Here is a 15,100-nt window from a genome sequence, read left to right on the forward strand (position 1 = left end):
CCCACCCACGGACTGTCCCATAGGTGTCTTGTGAGGTAGATGGTGGAATAGTAGTGGAAGGATTTCTGCAGCAGTTTGTGTCCCTGAAGGAAGAAAAGCTCTCACCTGTCAGAGCCTTTCCCCCTCTGGCTGCTAATGGAGAAGTCTCTCATCATAGGAAGGGGGATTTGTGGGCTGGAGGAGAGAACCGAGACCATGTGGCGCACCACAGAACACGAGGCGAGCCTCCAGCCTGGGCACCTGCAGCTGCCTCAGTTCAGCCACACCTGTGCACACGTGGGCAGTGGACCAGTCTAGCAGGTCAGGAGGGGAGAGCTGCCCAGGTGCTTCTCCGGCCTTTCCTCGCACTCCTGTGCAGTCTGCGCACGGCCCTCAGCCTGTGCCAGCTGTGCCTCCTCTGGTTCACATCCTCAGAAGGGCAAGGAAGTCCCGCAGGACCTTGCTGGCCTGTCTTTTCCTCATCTCATCCTTTCCCCCATCTTCCCTCTCTCCCACAATCACACATCCCTGTTTCAGCCACAGGGTACTTCTCACTGTTCTTTATCCTCTAGAAATTTCCTCCAGATCATGGTTAAAGATTCAGAGGAAATCTTCTGCAGTTTATCCTCCACAACTCCACCTGGCTCCGGGGCAGCAAGAGTCAGGTGCTTCCTCTCAGGTGTTCCCCCAGCAAACTACCACAGGGGAACGATTCCCCACGAGGCATGGTTAGAAGCATCTGATTCCAAGGCCAGACTGTAAGTTCCTTAAACAGAGGGACTATCGCTTTTCATCTCCTTCTCCTAGCACCTAGTACAGTTCCACGGCACCGAGTGAGGCTCAGTAAACTTTAATAGAATAAAGAACGAGTAGAATTGATAGGGCTGTGCTCTTCCCCACCTCTCACCCCACATCACACCTAGAGTGTGCTTTCCCTGATCTTCTGCTTTAACACAAATCCCTGCCAATAACACAGCACAATTAGCCAGTGAGAAAAAAGAGGAGTTGGGAACAATCTGGGAGCAAAATGTATGTGTCTGGCATGCATATTTTGGTGATTCTATGGCAATAGCACTACCACACAGAAAGCAGCCCTATACCCAAAGCACCCAGATTCCCAGGGTTCTAACATCTCTGTCTGCCCCTCCTAAGAACAGATGAGCTTACAAGGTCTTCCCACTTAGCACTTGTTTAGCTTTTCCTATCTCTTTCTTGCAGATTCTTATCCTTTAACCTCCCTTTAGATGTGGACCACCTTCTTCTCAAGTTTTCTCCCTGTTTCTTCTTGACATTTAAGCCTTATTTCTGAGAATGATATATGTGGCTGTTTGCTTCAAGGTTGCTTTGAGAGCCTCTGAAGTGACCGTAGGGAACAACATCCTGTCAATTGAGGGTGACTTTAGCGGCCTCACATCTTTGGCGCTTCAAAGCATCCCTCTTCTCACCTGGACTCTGACAGGCTGCATCCAGTGCTCCAGAGTGTCCGCAGTGACGTTCTCTGGCAGCATCACAGGATCACTGGGGGGGATTATGCACGACGGGGAGCACACTGCACCTGCAGGAACACAAATTTACAGCAAAGACTTGCACTTCCTGACCTCAGGCTCTTTCACCTTGCAACCAGCAGCTTTGATTTTCCAGATGCTTTCTCCATCATGGGTCTTCACATTATGGTGGCTACAGACAGGGTTGGTACTCATCCACACTAACTGTTAAATAGCCACTGTCATAAGGTAACTCTTCTTGCACCAAGTGACCCTTCTCTGCCTGAATTAACATGCCCTCTCCTCTAGGATTCTGAATTTCTCTACGACTCAGAAATTAAGGGCTTAACCCCTGGCCCAGCAGGTGTCCATGTCCCCACTCCAGGATCCTAGCTAGCCACACTCTCTCTTCATTGTCTGTGCCTTTAAGTATAGTTCCATCATTCCTTCTTTATGGTCTGGTGACTTAACAACTGCAGAAACTACCACCTGAGAACTTGACTAGCTGGGCAAAACATGGCCCATAAATTATGAAATTACTCCAGGGGATGTCCTGTCAGTTGCTACACTGAAGATCATTAAATTGGCAGCCAGGAAATCTGTGTGATTAAAGGAGGAAGCAATGGAAAATCAGAAGCAGAGATTTTGACCATGTGCTGGTCTCTCAAAGGAAAATCTCACCCGGTTTCCTTGCAGGTGGGGTTCAAGTAGCTCCTAAAATTCTGTTAAAAGGAAACATACTCTCAAGGTTTCTATTTCCTCATTGATAGGTCTGATGACTCTAAGTTTCTTCCCAGCTCCATGTTTCTGTTTTTAAGTAACTGCGATAGTGATAACAAATCACATTGCCCTTTAGGACTCTGAGTATGTGATACCTTAATACAGAAAGCAGAAGATTTGAAGATGAGTCTGCTCATGAACACTCTACTCAAGAGGCACATCAACCTTCCTGATACTCCAGGCCGGACCACAAGATGCCCCAGTGCACACAGCACCTTGAAATGGTAAAGAGCCCTTTCAGAAACTAAGAATGTTTCTGATGAACTCAAGTTATCTTTATTTGCATTACACAGGTTAAAATGCCCTATCATTTGCCCTATAGAATTACTTCTGCAATTTAGAATTTAGGAGTGATCTCACAAGGTTACACACCAAACAGAACTCTCTTTTATGATGTTTGGGGCCATTCAGGGAAAAGTTGAGTCAACATCAGTATAAGTCAGTTCTGGCCTCTAAAAACCTTTCATCGGAATTACTTGAATAAGAAGTTGCCCACCGGCTCTGGAACCTAGTTCCCATAGAGATAGAAGAGCAAGCCAGGCAAGTACAATGGCAAATTATTCCCTTTAGGAACTCTCCACAGCAAGAATGGAGGAGCCCAGCATGCATATGGATATGGCTACCCTCCTTTCCTCTAATTGGAATTACAACTCCTGCCAGGAAGCCATCCACTCTCAACCCTGCAGCAGAGTGGGGAACGTGACCATCTTAGCTGTACCGATGTTATACACACGTAGAAGAGGAAGAAGAAAAAAATTGCCATGCATTTCATTTGCTCTGAAGCAGCTAAGAGTCAGTCTGAATTTCCATCCACTCTTCAGGGGAACGGGGTATCTGCTCCAGACAGACTCAATCAAGGGACGACGTGGGAACACTTCAGCCTCCCTTCCCTTCCTTACCAATCCCGTATCCCTGTTCACACTTGTACTCCACGAAATGCAGCTCCCAGGGGGGCGGCGGGCACTCCCCTTGCAGGTTCTCACACAGCTTGAACTCCTGGGTCCACAGCCCCTCTTTGGTGCAGAGGATGGGAAGCTAGAATGCCAAAGGCAAAGAGCATCTTCATTACTGTTCACTGCATTCAGGATTCTGATTAAATGGTGAGATCCTTCGACTTCTAGAACTTGGACTAAGAGATACTCTTGGGACAAAGAACTGTGTTGGAAACAGTGAATACCAAGGGGGAAAAGAAGAAGATGCCAAGCCAAGGCAGTCAGCTGCTTTTTCATGTGAAGGAGTCATAAACAATTTTGCTATTCATGAAATTTACCAACAGTGCGTTCCCTTTTGGATATCCGGATATGATGAGTTTTTGACTGTAGCCCACGTATTCTGAGCTACTTCGGGGAATTTTCCCAAGTGGGCTTTTTGCATTGATCATCTTTACTGTCACAAAAATGCTGCTTGTGGCCAGTGACACATTTCCTTCAAGATGAGCATCACCCAGTGAAAGCAATTCACCATTTCCCTAGAGGTATGCTTTTGCTTTCGACTAGAAGGAAAACATCACGGATGCCTTTGCTGTTTTCCTTCCTCTGCGCACGTGCTGGCTCTGGACCCCTTGGCTTCACACCCCCGATAATCACAGAGAATTCCCTACCTAGAACACAGAGAGGGGCACTGCCTAAAACACCCAAGAAAATAAGATTTTAGAAATATAGATAACTCTTGCGTCTGGCCACCTCCCGGGCTCCATATCTAATCCGTGCACACAGATGTGTTGGATTTCTGGGGCTCTCATTTAACGGAATATCCTTTTCACATCTGTTCTCCAGTTCTTACCTTGGAGTGCTGGACACCAACTTAAAGATACATGCCAAAGGAGTAAAGCCATTGATCTTTGCCTAGGAAGTCTGCTCGACTTCCTGTCTCACGTAAGTGTGTGGTGCTTGAAAAGATTCTAAAACCAAATTGATTTTAGTCACACAACCACGATAAGACTGCGGTTTTCATTTGAGACCTCTTGTGCCAAAATCCTAGGGAGGATAATAGTCAAACAACACTTTGAGTTTTGCCGAGGAATTTGTGTTTCTGTTCAGGACTTTGTTCTGCTAAAAAATATATATAAACTAGCATTCCTAGCCAAGTTATGTCAATAGCCATGCACGAGAGGAGCCTGCATTAACAAATCAGGATCCCAGAACTGTTTGGAATGTACCCAGGTGCCCTACCCATTAGGTTTGTCTTCTTTCCTAGAGGAAGTTCTGAACTTGGGAGAGAATATTCAAAAAACATGGTATCTTCTATTTCCTGGTGAATAGTATCAGCACCCTTGGTTAGAATCCCAATTTAGTAAGGCCCTGCCTGTTGGGACTCTTTCTGGGAGAGAATCTTTGCTAGGATAATTTCTGCTCAATATTCTTGGCATGGCCATCAAGATCAGAACACAGCCTCGTCCAAAACCAAGTTCAAGGAGTCTTACCCTTTCACTTTTCTGGTTACAGTTGAGCACACACTGGCTGTTCAGGTTGAAGCCATCAGTGCATTCGTACATGCCTTCAAACACAGGAGCAGGAGGCTCACACACCACCGGGATGCAGCTGGCTGGCTCCCACAGGCCACTTTCCAGGCACTGTATCTTCAGGAACTTGCTGATGAGACATGAAACAAAACGGCCCATAAGAACCACTCAAGGAACTTGTGGGAAAACTGGATCCTCAGCAGCATGTGATGAGCATTAGCAAACAGGCAGGGGCACATGGTCCTGAGCAGCCAAATGTCCCCCCACACCAGTCCAATCTCCAAGTCACAGAGCTAAAAAATAGGATCATTCTTGGATCAGCGGTGGGCATAGGTGCTGCAGAGTAATCCCAGATGTATACGCTCATGAGAGTTGGGCAGAGAGTGCAGCACCTAGGTTACCTGGAGCTGGGGTTTCTCTGAGATGTCTGTCTTGGAGAAGACTCACATGTAAGTGCCCCGGGGAATGCTGGGTCATGTGGGACACAGAAGAGGGCATCCCACACACGCTCAGGGAACGACGCTGATGTGAAGTGGGGATCATCGGGGTGCCGGTACGGTGACATGATTGCTGAAGTTGCTAATAGATTATCTCTTCAGAGAGCAGAGAAGGTGCAGCAAGATGAGTATCGTTTTGGGAGAACCCACCTTGCCTTCGGAAGGACTAACCTCCCAACATTGCTACAGCTGCTCTGATTGCTTACCAGTCCAGTTTCCTTGGAAAGGGGCCAAACCTTTCACCAGATCTCCAACACAGACACAACTCAATGGATCCTGGAGGAAGCCCTCCTCCTTCTCATCAACAGACACGGCCTGCAACCAGACAGGGTTCTCATGGCGGCAAAATCTGTTCCCCTCCTCTTCGGATGCGCTACAGTTTGGAGATGGTTTCTAGGTTTCCTGTTCTAACATATCCACCTCTGATTCAGAACACTACTGGTTATAGATAAGCTCGTGATCCTAAAATGTAAATAATGCTTTGGCCATTGTCTCTCTCAACCGCACAGTGGCCTTAAAGTGCCAGTTTTTAGTGTTGTTTTAAATTTCAATGTGCCCACCATTCCATGCACGCTTTTGACTGATAACTGTCAGATGTCTCCCATGTATCTACTCTACTCTGACACCAGCATTTATCACACAGGGTCTTATCAGTGTCCATCTGTCAGTCTTTGTCACTAAATTGGAGGTTTCCAGAAGGCAGAAGCTGTGTCTTATTCTTGTTTTTATTCTTAGGAACTAAAAAATATCTGGCTCATATTTGACTTTAATAAATACTTGCTAAATTAATCACTGAACTGAAATTAACAGATCAGACCCATTGCAAGAAATATCACATAAACTGAATCATCAAAACACTGCAAATAAAATCATTTCTTATCCCCATTTTATAGATAGAAACACATTGAGAGATGTTAAGCTCCTTTTTCAATATCACACATCACAGAATGCATTTGATTTCAAATAATTTTAATAACAAAATATTTTAAAAGTTGAATATTTTAATAGTATCCACTTAGAAATGAGTAGAATGTTTTTATCATCAGTTATTTAAAGTCTTCCTTTGTTTTCAGGAATATTTTAGTTTATATATATGATTCATGACTGAGATTCTTTAGCATTGTAGCCTATGTCAACCTGTATCTACTTTCTATTAATAATGCAAGCATTTTTGTCTATATTTCAGAAGTTTGGGAAGACATTTATGAACATTACTTATTTGAATCCTCCAAACAACAGTTAAGGGTCAATGTTATTATCCACCTTTTAGAGAGGAAACAGCCTTCTCAAAGACCCAGCATAGAACCCTTAGGCAGGATGTGGACCCAGGTCTGTCAGCTGACAAAGCCCGAGGTCCCTCTGCTGTGTCAGGATGGGGCCATTCCCGCCTTGCTCCATGGGCCACTCTGGTTATTAATAGCATTCCCATCTTGTTGAACCCCCTAGTTGTCCTTTGTCCCAAGGCTACATTCATAAATGTGGCAAAAAGTAGATTCATTTAAAAATTCTGAACTGAATAATAAATGACATATAGGAAAACACCCCCATTTTTGTATAGGGCTTGAGGATTTTTAACATGTGAACACAGCTGGGTAACCACAGCTCAGATGGAGATATGGAACATTTTCAGCCCCTCAGAATTCTCTCTCTTACAGAATCCCCCCAGCACCCACGGCACACAGTACTCTGCAATACACTTCCCCAGGATGGATTAGGGTTGCTTGTTCCTGAGCTCTATACCAATGAAACACAACCTATGTCTTCTTTAATAATGGCTCTTCTCAAGAAAGGGGCCACTTTAAAATGTCTGCTCAAACCTATTTTCAGTGAGGGTTTTGCAATTCTTTTCTCTGTGATAAGGCTCCCTGTGTTCCTCTCTAAACTGGATATTTACTCTTCTTCCACACTACAGAGTTTAAACCCTCCCAGGGACTCTTCCTTTCTACCACCTCCCCCAGATGCACTCCTTCCCCTACCTCTGTTGAATTGACATGCCCCAGCTGGAGAGAGCAGGCAGTACCACTGACACTGGGGGAGAGGCCAGGCTGTTAAAACCGGGCATGTCAGCATGGTTACAAAGGAAAACCCTTGCCTCGCCAGGACCATAACATTTTTACTTCATGTGATATTTTTCTCTGAATTGGTTGGAACACTTCAACCGTGGAAATAGTCCTTCCTTTGCTTGCCCAGAGTGAGGAACCATTCAAGAATGCCAATTCTACATATTCCTTGCCAGTTTAATAACCTCAGGGGTGAGGGCAGACAGATCAAGCTTGGAAGGGGAAGAGCGAGTTTGGGTGTTTTGGGTGGTACCCAGACCACGTGACAGGCCCTGGGCTGCAAACCTCTGGCAATGCCGGGAGGGAGACTCTTACGTGGTAGCAAGAGAACCACCACAGTCCACACTGGGGTCTCCAGGCTGGAGAGGGGGGACCCGGGTGGGAGTGAGGAGAGGCTGAGAGGAGTGTCCTGATTGCTTAGAAGATCCAGTTCCTTTTCACAGTTGTTTCTGAGCCCCTCTCAACCTCGTGGAGTCTCCTTCCTCACAGCTTCGAATTCCCTTGTAAAGAGGATGGTCCTGTATGACTTCTCCCCAACAGCCGTTCACAGCCTCCACCTCTCTCCACACGAGGGGATGCTCTCTAGGTGCCACCCTCAGACCTCTTCCATGGCATCCAATTGGATCCTCAAGGCCCCAAAGTGAAGGCTGTTCCATTCTGCTCGATGACCATACCTGCTGATTGTCACTTAGGGTCTCAGTCTTGAGACTCCTGATATGGAACTTGGTGCTTGAGTGCCAGGGGCTTATTCTGGCCATTTTATTTCAAAAGAGACTGATTGTGTCAGGAAATCAGTGTGTCCTAGATTATTCCCAGTTTCAGGAAGTTTGGTTTCCTTCTAAGGCTGCCAAAGGGGACTGAAGCCTAAATCATATTGTCAATCTTGTTCAATTAGTTACTTAGTGCTGTGGACTGAAAGTTTGTGGTCCTTCCTACAACTCCTCAACTCATGTGGTGAAATCCTAACCCCAAAGTGTTGGTATTAGGAGGACAACCTTTGGGGGGTAATGAAGGTAGTTCTCCTAGAAGACATAAGAGCTTGCCTTCTGTACTCTGTCCTGAGTGGGCACAGAAAAGGATGGACATTGTGAATCAGAAAGAATGCCCTCAGAAAAGGGGTCTACCAGCACCTTGATCCTGGCCTTTTCAACTTAGAACTGTGAGAAATAAATGCTTTACTGTTTAAGCCACCTAGACCGTGGTATTCTGCCATAGCACTCCCAACTGACCAAGACGCAACCATGGCACTATTTGGATCTCCAGCAATGCTATAGCTGCCTCTATGTTTCTTCCAGTTTGGTGACATTGAGGACTGACCTCTGACCCCTTAAGGTCATTAGTGAAAAAAGATTGTGGTTTATTCACAATAGTCCAACCCCTTCAGATAATATGTATAAGTCAGGGGCCAAGAGTTTCTTTCAAAGTGAGTGGCTTTGCGTCTTAAAGATGATGGTGTTATGGTGTTGAATACGAGGCCAGTGCACGACAGGCCCTTACTAGGACAGAGATTCCAAAACTTCTTTGAAAGTTCTTTCCAAGTATCTTTTGTGTTACACATTCTTCATCCCAGTGGAATAAGGGTAGAAAAAATATCTAATTTTAAAGGCAGGAAACTGCACATTGGTAACCAAGTAGGTGAGTTCTCCAACATCACACAACTAGCAAGTCACTGGCAAAAGCAAGAATAGATTTCCAATAAAAGACCAATGATTTCCAAGTGAAATTTGTTGATCAGCCCCATCAGGATCACATAGGTGCTATTTAAAACCTAGATTACAAAGACCGCGGAACCAAATCTCCTGGGACAGACCTAGGACTCTGTATTTTTTAAACTTGCCATCAGTTTTTATATGCTCTCGGGTTGGTAAACTACAGAATTCTCTGCTCCTTCCCCTGCTAGTGAAAATATAACACACGTGAAAAAAACCAGAGATTCAAAGTAGTCACCCAGCAAGTAGCTATTCTGGTTTCTGCTAAGCGCCCAGCCTTTGAGGTAGGGTTGCTAGTTGGACGGCCTCACTTTCTGGCTTCTTACTCATCCTGCCACTGTTACCCTGAGGAGTTGGGTTAGGGTAAAGCTCGTATTTATTTTCCCTCTAACTTCTCCAGACAAATCACCACTATTTCCAAGTTAGAAGGTGCTTTTTCCAATTTCCAGAACTTGTGGTCTCCACCTAGTGCTGAAAACCCAGCTGTGCTTTTTCTCCTTTTTACATCATTGCCAGAAAAGAAGATCTTGTAATCAAAACTTGGCTGCAAGTTTGATTGATGTTGTTTAGAAGCACATATGAGTCTACCCCATCCTTCTATCACCACTAAAGAGTTTTCAAAAGTAATATTTATTTTCCATTGGCGAAAAGTATGATCTGTTGAGTCCAAGAGAGAACTATCTTGTCTTTGCCAATCAAGGGCATGTGGTGTCTCCAGTGGGTAGTCCCTCATGAATAATATCAATAACAGAAAAAAATATTGAACACTTCAGAGAGTCATTGTATAGAAGAATGTATATTTAGTCATTTTACCGCAAGCCCGCCCTGTGTTATAGGGACTGTCATCAACTGAGTCCTGGATTGCTTTTCTTCTACATAGCTCCTCTTCAGTCAGCCCAGCTTAGTAAAGGACACCACCATCCCCCATGTCACTCAAAACCAAAACGGAGATGTCATGATTTCACCCTTTCTCTCAATCTTACTTTTTCTGAGTCCCATCTGATCTGACGTAATCCATGGACTTGTCCAGTCAGGGTCACCTCCCAAATACCTCTGGAATTTGTCCCAATACCTCCATATTTCTGCAGTCACAAATGTCACCATGAGCTACCATCTCTCACTTGCCACCTGGACAGCACCCTTCTCCTCTGGCTCTCCTTCCACCCAGTCAGCAAATACCAGTTGAAGAGAATTTTCATAAAAATAAAGAAATATATTAGATTGTGTCATTTCCCTGTGTAGAACATTTCAATGTCTTCTGCCTGCCAGAAAAATAAGATCCAAACTTTTCATGTTAGTCTGTGAGACCCTGCACAATCTGACCCCACTCTCTGTCCCCATTCCATGCCATATTCAGCTTCTTTAATGCACTTGGCACACTTTGGATTTAGAATCCCAAATACAACCCAAGATCTTTCCTGCCTGGGACTTGGGTGCTCTTCTCTCTGCTCGCTCTCCTCTTCTTTTTTCTGTCTCTTGGCTGGCTCCTTCTCTTTCTTCCTATCAAGAATAATTTTCACCACCCCAGAGCATTCTTATTTTATGCCTAAACTGTTTGTTTAGTCAGTTCATCTTTATTCCTTCCATACAATATGTACTGAGTAATAATTGTTTTGTTTATTGGATTTTCTCACCTATGGCCAGTGTCCCTTTACTGGAATATAAGCTTGGTGACCTTATTTAACATATCTTCAGTATCCAGCACAATGCTTGGTCATTGTGCCAATAAGTCTTGGCTCAACCAACGTATGACTTTATTTCATAGATGAAGCAAGGTTTAGAAAATTGAACTAACTTGCCTGGGGTTATTGAAATGGTCAGTGTGCCACAGGAAGTCTGATATTAAGGCCTACGTCATAGTATGAAAGCGCTGGTGTTCTAGGAAACGTAATTCCACATACTTGGCCTCCCTTAGTGCACTGGTGCAGCCGCCCTACGCTGAAAAGGAGAGGAAAGGGAGAGAGGCAGATGGCATCGTGCCTATCACACAGACTCAGACATGGAAGTACTAACTGGTTAGGTGTTCTGCCTGACATAGGGCCAGTTTCTGAGCTGCAAGTAAAGAGCCTCTTTACTCAGCAAACAGACGGGACAATTACTATTCACAGTGTGCTGCACAGAGAGGCAGCATTGGAATCTTCTGGGAACTGGACAGAAAGAAATCGCAGAACCCACCCCAACTCATCTCCGTCAGAATCTGCATTTTAAGAGATTCCTACACATGCTGAAGTTTGAGAAGTACTGATCTAGAACATTCTGGAAGACACGATCCTTGACCCCACCCATCAGCACTTCCAAACCCCAGGCCAGTTTTCCTCTTAACAAATCACAGACCAGGTTCCTCCAGCCACCAGTATCCTAAAAGAGGAGCAGGCAGACCTCAACCTGCCTAGTCCATGGCTGCTTGGAGCATTCAGCACTCTCCAGCACCAGGCCTGCCAATGTCCTGCCCCGGCTCTTTCCACTAGGCAAGAAGTAGCATCAGCAGGGCCACCGGTCAGACACACTGGTTCCCACCTTCCTTTTTACTTTTACTCAAGGAAAAAAAAAAAAAAAAAAGTCCCACACCACACTCTTCTCCTGTGTGACCCAGCCTCTCCCTCAGCGTGGACAGTGAGCCAACTCCTAAAAGTGGGACTGTTCTCCATCCCACTCCTCACTCTGTGGATCTTCTGCTGCTAAATCTAGGTCTCCAGGCTGGCAGGTGCCGTAACGTTCTGTGCCCCAGACTGGGACACCTGAACTCCAGGTTAGGCTTCCTTCTCCATCTTCCACTGCCACTGTCCTCTCAGCCCTCCTCACTTCAAGATCAGCAGTCCTTGCTCTAACTCCTTCATGACTTTCCGGTCCTTTCCTCAGATGACTGGCAAGAGTTTTTCCTACCAACATGTTCAAATTACTCCCTGGACTGAAATCAACCTGAAGTTTCTCCAAGGTGTGTGATTTAAACCTAAACACATACAACATACAGTTATTCCTCAGATCCTATTATCAACTCGGTGTGTTTGAGAAACTAGTGATTTCTTGGCCTTCGCCATTTTCACCGTTGAATTATTTGTCCATTCGTCCGTCCATTCAGCAATTACTCCTTGAGCTCCAGGTGTGTGCCTGTTCATCCCATTAGGCCCTGCAGTTGTAGGTAGAGATATAAAAACCGTAATAGGGCCAGAATACTAACCAACTGTGGCAGCCTGAAGAATGAGCCAGAAACACTGCCTGCAGATGTGCAGGGTGTCGGGAAGGGAATAGTTTGAGGTGGTTCTGGGTAGAGAAGGAGAGGGGTGCTTTGGTTTAGATGTGAGGTGTCCCCCAAAAGCTCACATGTGAGACAATGAAGGAAGGTTCAGTGGAGAAATGATCGGGTTCTAAGAGTCTTAATCTAATCAGTGAAAAAAGGCACCTGATTGGATTAATAGAAGCTGTAGGGTGTGGCTGGAGGAGGCGGGGATTGGGGGCGTGGCTATGGGGCATATATTTTGTATCTGGAGAGTGGAGTCTCTCTCTGCTTCCTGGTCACCATGATGTGCCACCCTCACCCGCCATGATATTCAGCCTCACCTCTAGCTCCAAGGAATGGAGCCGGCCTTCTATGGACTAAGACCTCTAAAACAGTGAGCACCCAAATAAACCTTTCCTCCTCTATCATTGTGCTGGTCAGAGCATTTAGTTGCAGCAGTGAGAAAGCTGACTGAAACACAGGCCTTGATGTGGGATGAAGGGAAAAGTACTGATTAACATTTTCCTTACCAATTTTCCCTGCTCAAAGAGGAAGAGTCAGAAGTCACAGGGCCTTGGCGGGGTTCAGTGTCTATGCCAGGTGATCCTCATCAGAAGTGAGTGTGGCAGAGTGACTGAGAGCAGATGCAGTGGAACAAGACTAATGCCACAGCTGCAGCCTCGGCTGCCGAGAAATCCCTGATTTGAAATACATTACTTGACCTCTCCTCCTCAGTTTCCCCATCTGAAAAATGGGATAATCACACATTCCTCAAAGCATCATTAAGGAGATCATATAAATGGTTGCATTTAAAGTGTGTATTAAAAGGAATGTCCAGCAAAAGATCTGCTCAGGCACACTGCTCTCTCACCAAGCTTGCTCTGTTTTCTATCTCTATGTGGACAGCGGGGGATATTGAGGTTCTATCAGTATTCCCATTCTACTTAATTCTTCAGTTTTCTGTCACCCCAGAATCCCCCATGCGATAGTTGGGCCTGACCCCAGTTCATCACTAGCAAGCAAGGCAAGGTCACCCCCAACATGCTCCCCGCTAGGCAGAAGACAGCACGGTCAGCAGAGCCCTCTACATGGGGCAGGGGAAGGAAGATAAGACAGCAGAAGGCTTACAAGGAGTTTCATAATAAGATGCTCCTTTCTCAGGATTGAAGGTCGCAGGGAAGTTTGTGAGTCCAGCAGTACTATTTGAAGTGAGGGTCTGTGGGCCGATCACCAGCCCTGCAAAGTCTGCTGCAGTGAGTTGGCCTGCGCCCAGGTGCGCTTTGCATGGCCAAGGCTCAGGGAAGAGGGTCAGTCATTTTGGAGACAAAAGAAGCTGTAATAAATTAGCTTAAAGCTCCCATTATCCTAAATGGCAAGAGAATTGAAGATTCTCAGGATAAACCTTGAATATATTTACTACAAACACTAATTACAAAGTCAGACAAAGTCTTAATGGAACAAGAACCAATTCCTATTTCTTACAGATGCAAGAGTATACATGGATACTAAAGTGTTTACCCTTCTTGGCAAATCGTAGATACCACATGCTAAGCATAGGGTTAGCACCTATTCATTTACATATGTGCACAATGTTATGACTCAGAGCTTAAAAAATAGGTTGATTATTTCAGTGATTCTTAAAAGTCGTAAAGTCAGGATGTAGAAGGAGTTTTAGCATTGTCTTACTACACATTTGTAGTTCATTAGTCTAATTTTTTTTTCCTATAGTAGGATAACGTCTATTGTACCTCAGAAGTTCTTAAGCTAGTGTTCAAAAAATTAAGAACCAAAATATCTAGGCAACATCTGCAGGACATGCCTGGTGCTTCTCCTTCCAGACCAGCCTGATTTGCCCAGCCTAACTTTTGAAGTATGTCCAGCTCTATCTTGCTATTTTATTTCCATTTCTTTTCTCCCACATCCCTCTTTTTTCTTTTCGTGGTCTACTTGGACAGTCTCAGATAACTCACTGGGTTGACGTAACATGATCTGAAACAGACAGGACTCTGACTTGGGGAGGGAAGTGCTTTCTGTTTTTATTTCATGAAATTTCTGTTTGGATGCGCGTATGTCTTATCGGCAGAGAAACGGACTCTCCGCCACCTGGTAATGGAAGACCTGTACCTCCCACTGTGCGTGCCAGTTCCGGGCTTCCTGGTCTGCCTGCTGTTTTTCTGAAGTACAGGAGGCAGCCACAGATAGGCACCATCAGCCACAGCTAAGACATGTAGCTGAGCTGTCCTGTTAAACATACCAGAAGGGCAACAGGCCAGCAAGTATCTCGAAAGGGACGTTAAGCTGTGAGAAGCCATGCTGGGGCTGATGGTGGTGACAGTGACGGTGGTGGTGGAAAACAGCAGGAGTTACTGCTGAACTAAAGTTGAATAGGCCGGAAATCGTGCTCAGTTCTTTGGATCTATTATCTCATTTGATCTTCACAAAACCCGTACGTGCTCCTGTTAGCTCTCCTTGTACATAAGAATAGTAATATTCAGTAGAGATCAATAACCTGTTCAAGTCAAAGAGCTAACAAATAGCAGAACTGGGATTCAGATTTAGATCTCACCAAGCCCAGAGCCTGTATGATTAACTACTAAGCCAGGAGATAAATCTTGGACTACGTCAGCAGTTTGACTGAATCGCCTTCTTTAGAAATTTTAGGGAAGCACTTAATTTTTAAACTCAATTCTACAAATCTCAAAATTTTTTCCTAACATTGTATCTTTAGAGGAGAACTAGATCTAAGTCCTCTTGGGTATGAAGGAAGAATGATGGACCAACATCCATCCAGAAAAGAGAATAAAACTTCTGTTGTCCATTCAGACCAGGAGCTCTCCAACAACTACCCTAAGATCGCCTTCAGTATTCCCTACTAAGTTCACACCTGGGTGGTATTTGTGTTATAATAATCAC

General features: G+C 45.1%; 1 protein-coding gene across 1 annotated transcript in view; it reads right to left on the bottom strand.

Moving 5' to 3' along the window:
* Positions 1–15,100, bottom strand: part of Pappa2 (pappalysin 2) — a 249,632-nt gene that overhangs the window by 49,716 nt on the left and 184,816 nt on the right. Inside the window, 3 exon segments of the mRNA XM_047521747.1 lie at positions 1,425–1,534; positions 3,143–3,278; positions 4,666–4,834. Coding sequence (XP_047377703.1) covers positions 1,425–1,534; positions 3,143–3,278; positions 4,666–4,834 — 415 coding nt within the window.

This window comes from Sciurus carolinensis, chromosome 12 (assembly GCF_902686445.1).
Source record: "Sciurus carolinensis chromosome 12, mSciCar1.2, whole genome shotgun sequence".
Classification (NCBI taxonomy): domain Eukaryota; kingdom Metazoa; phylum Chordata; class Mammalia; order Rodentia; family Sciuridae; genus Sciurus; species Sciurus carolinensis.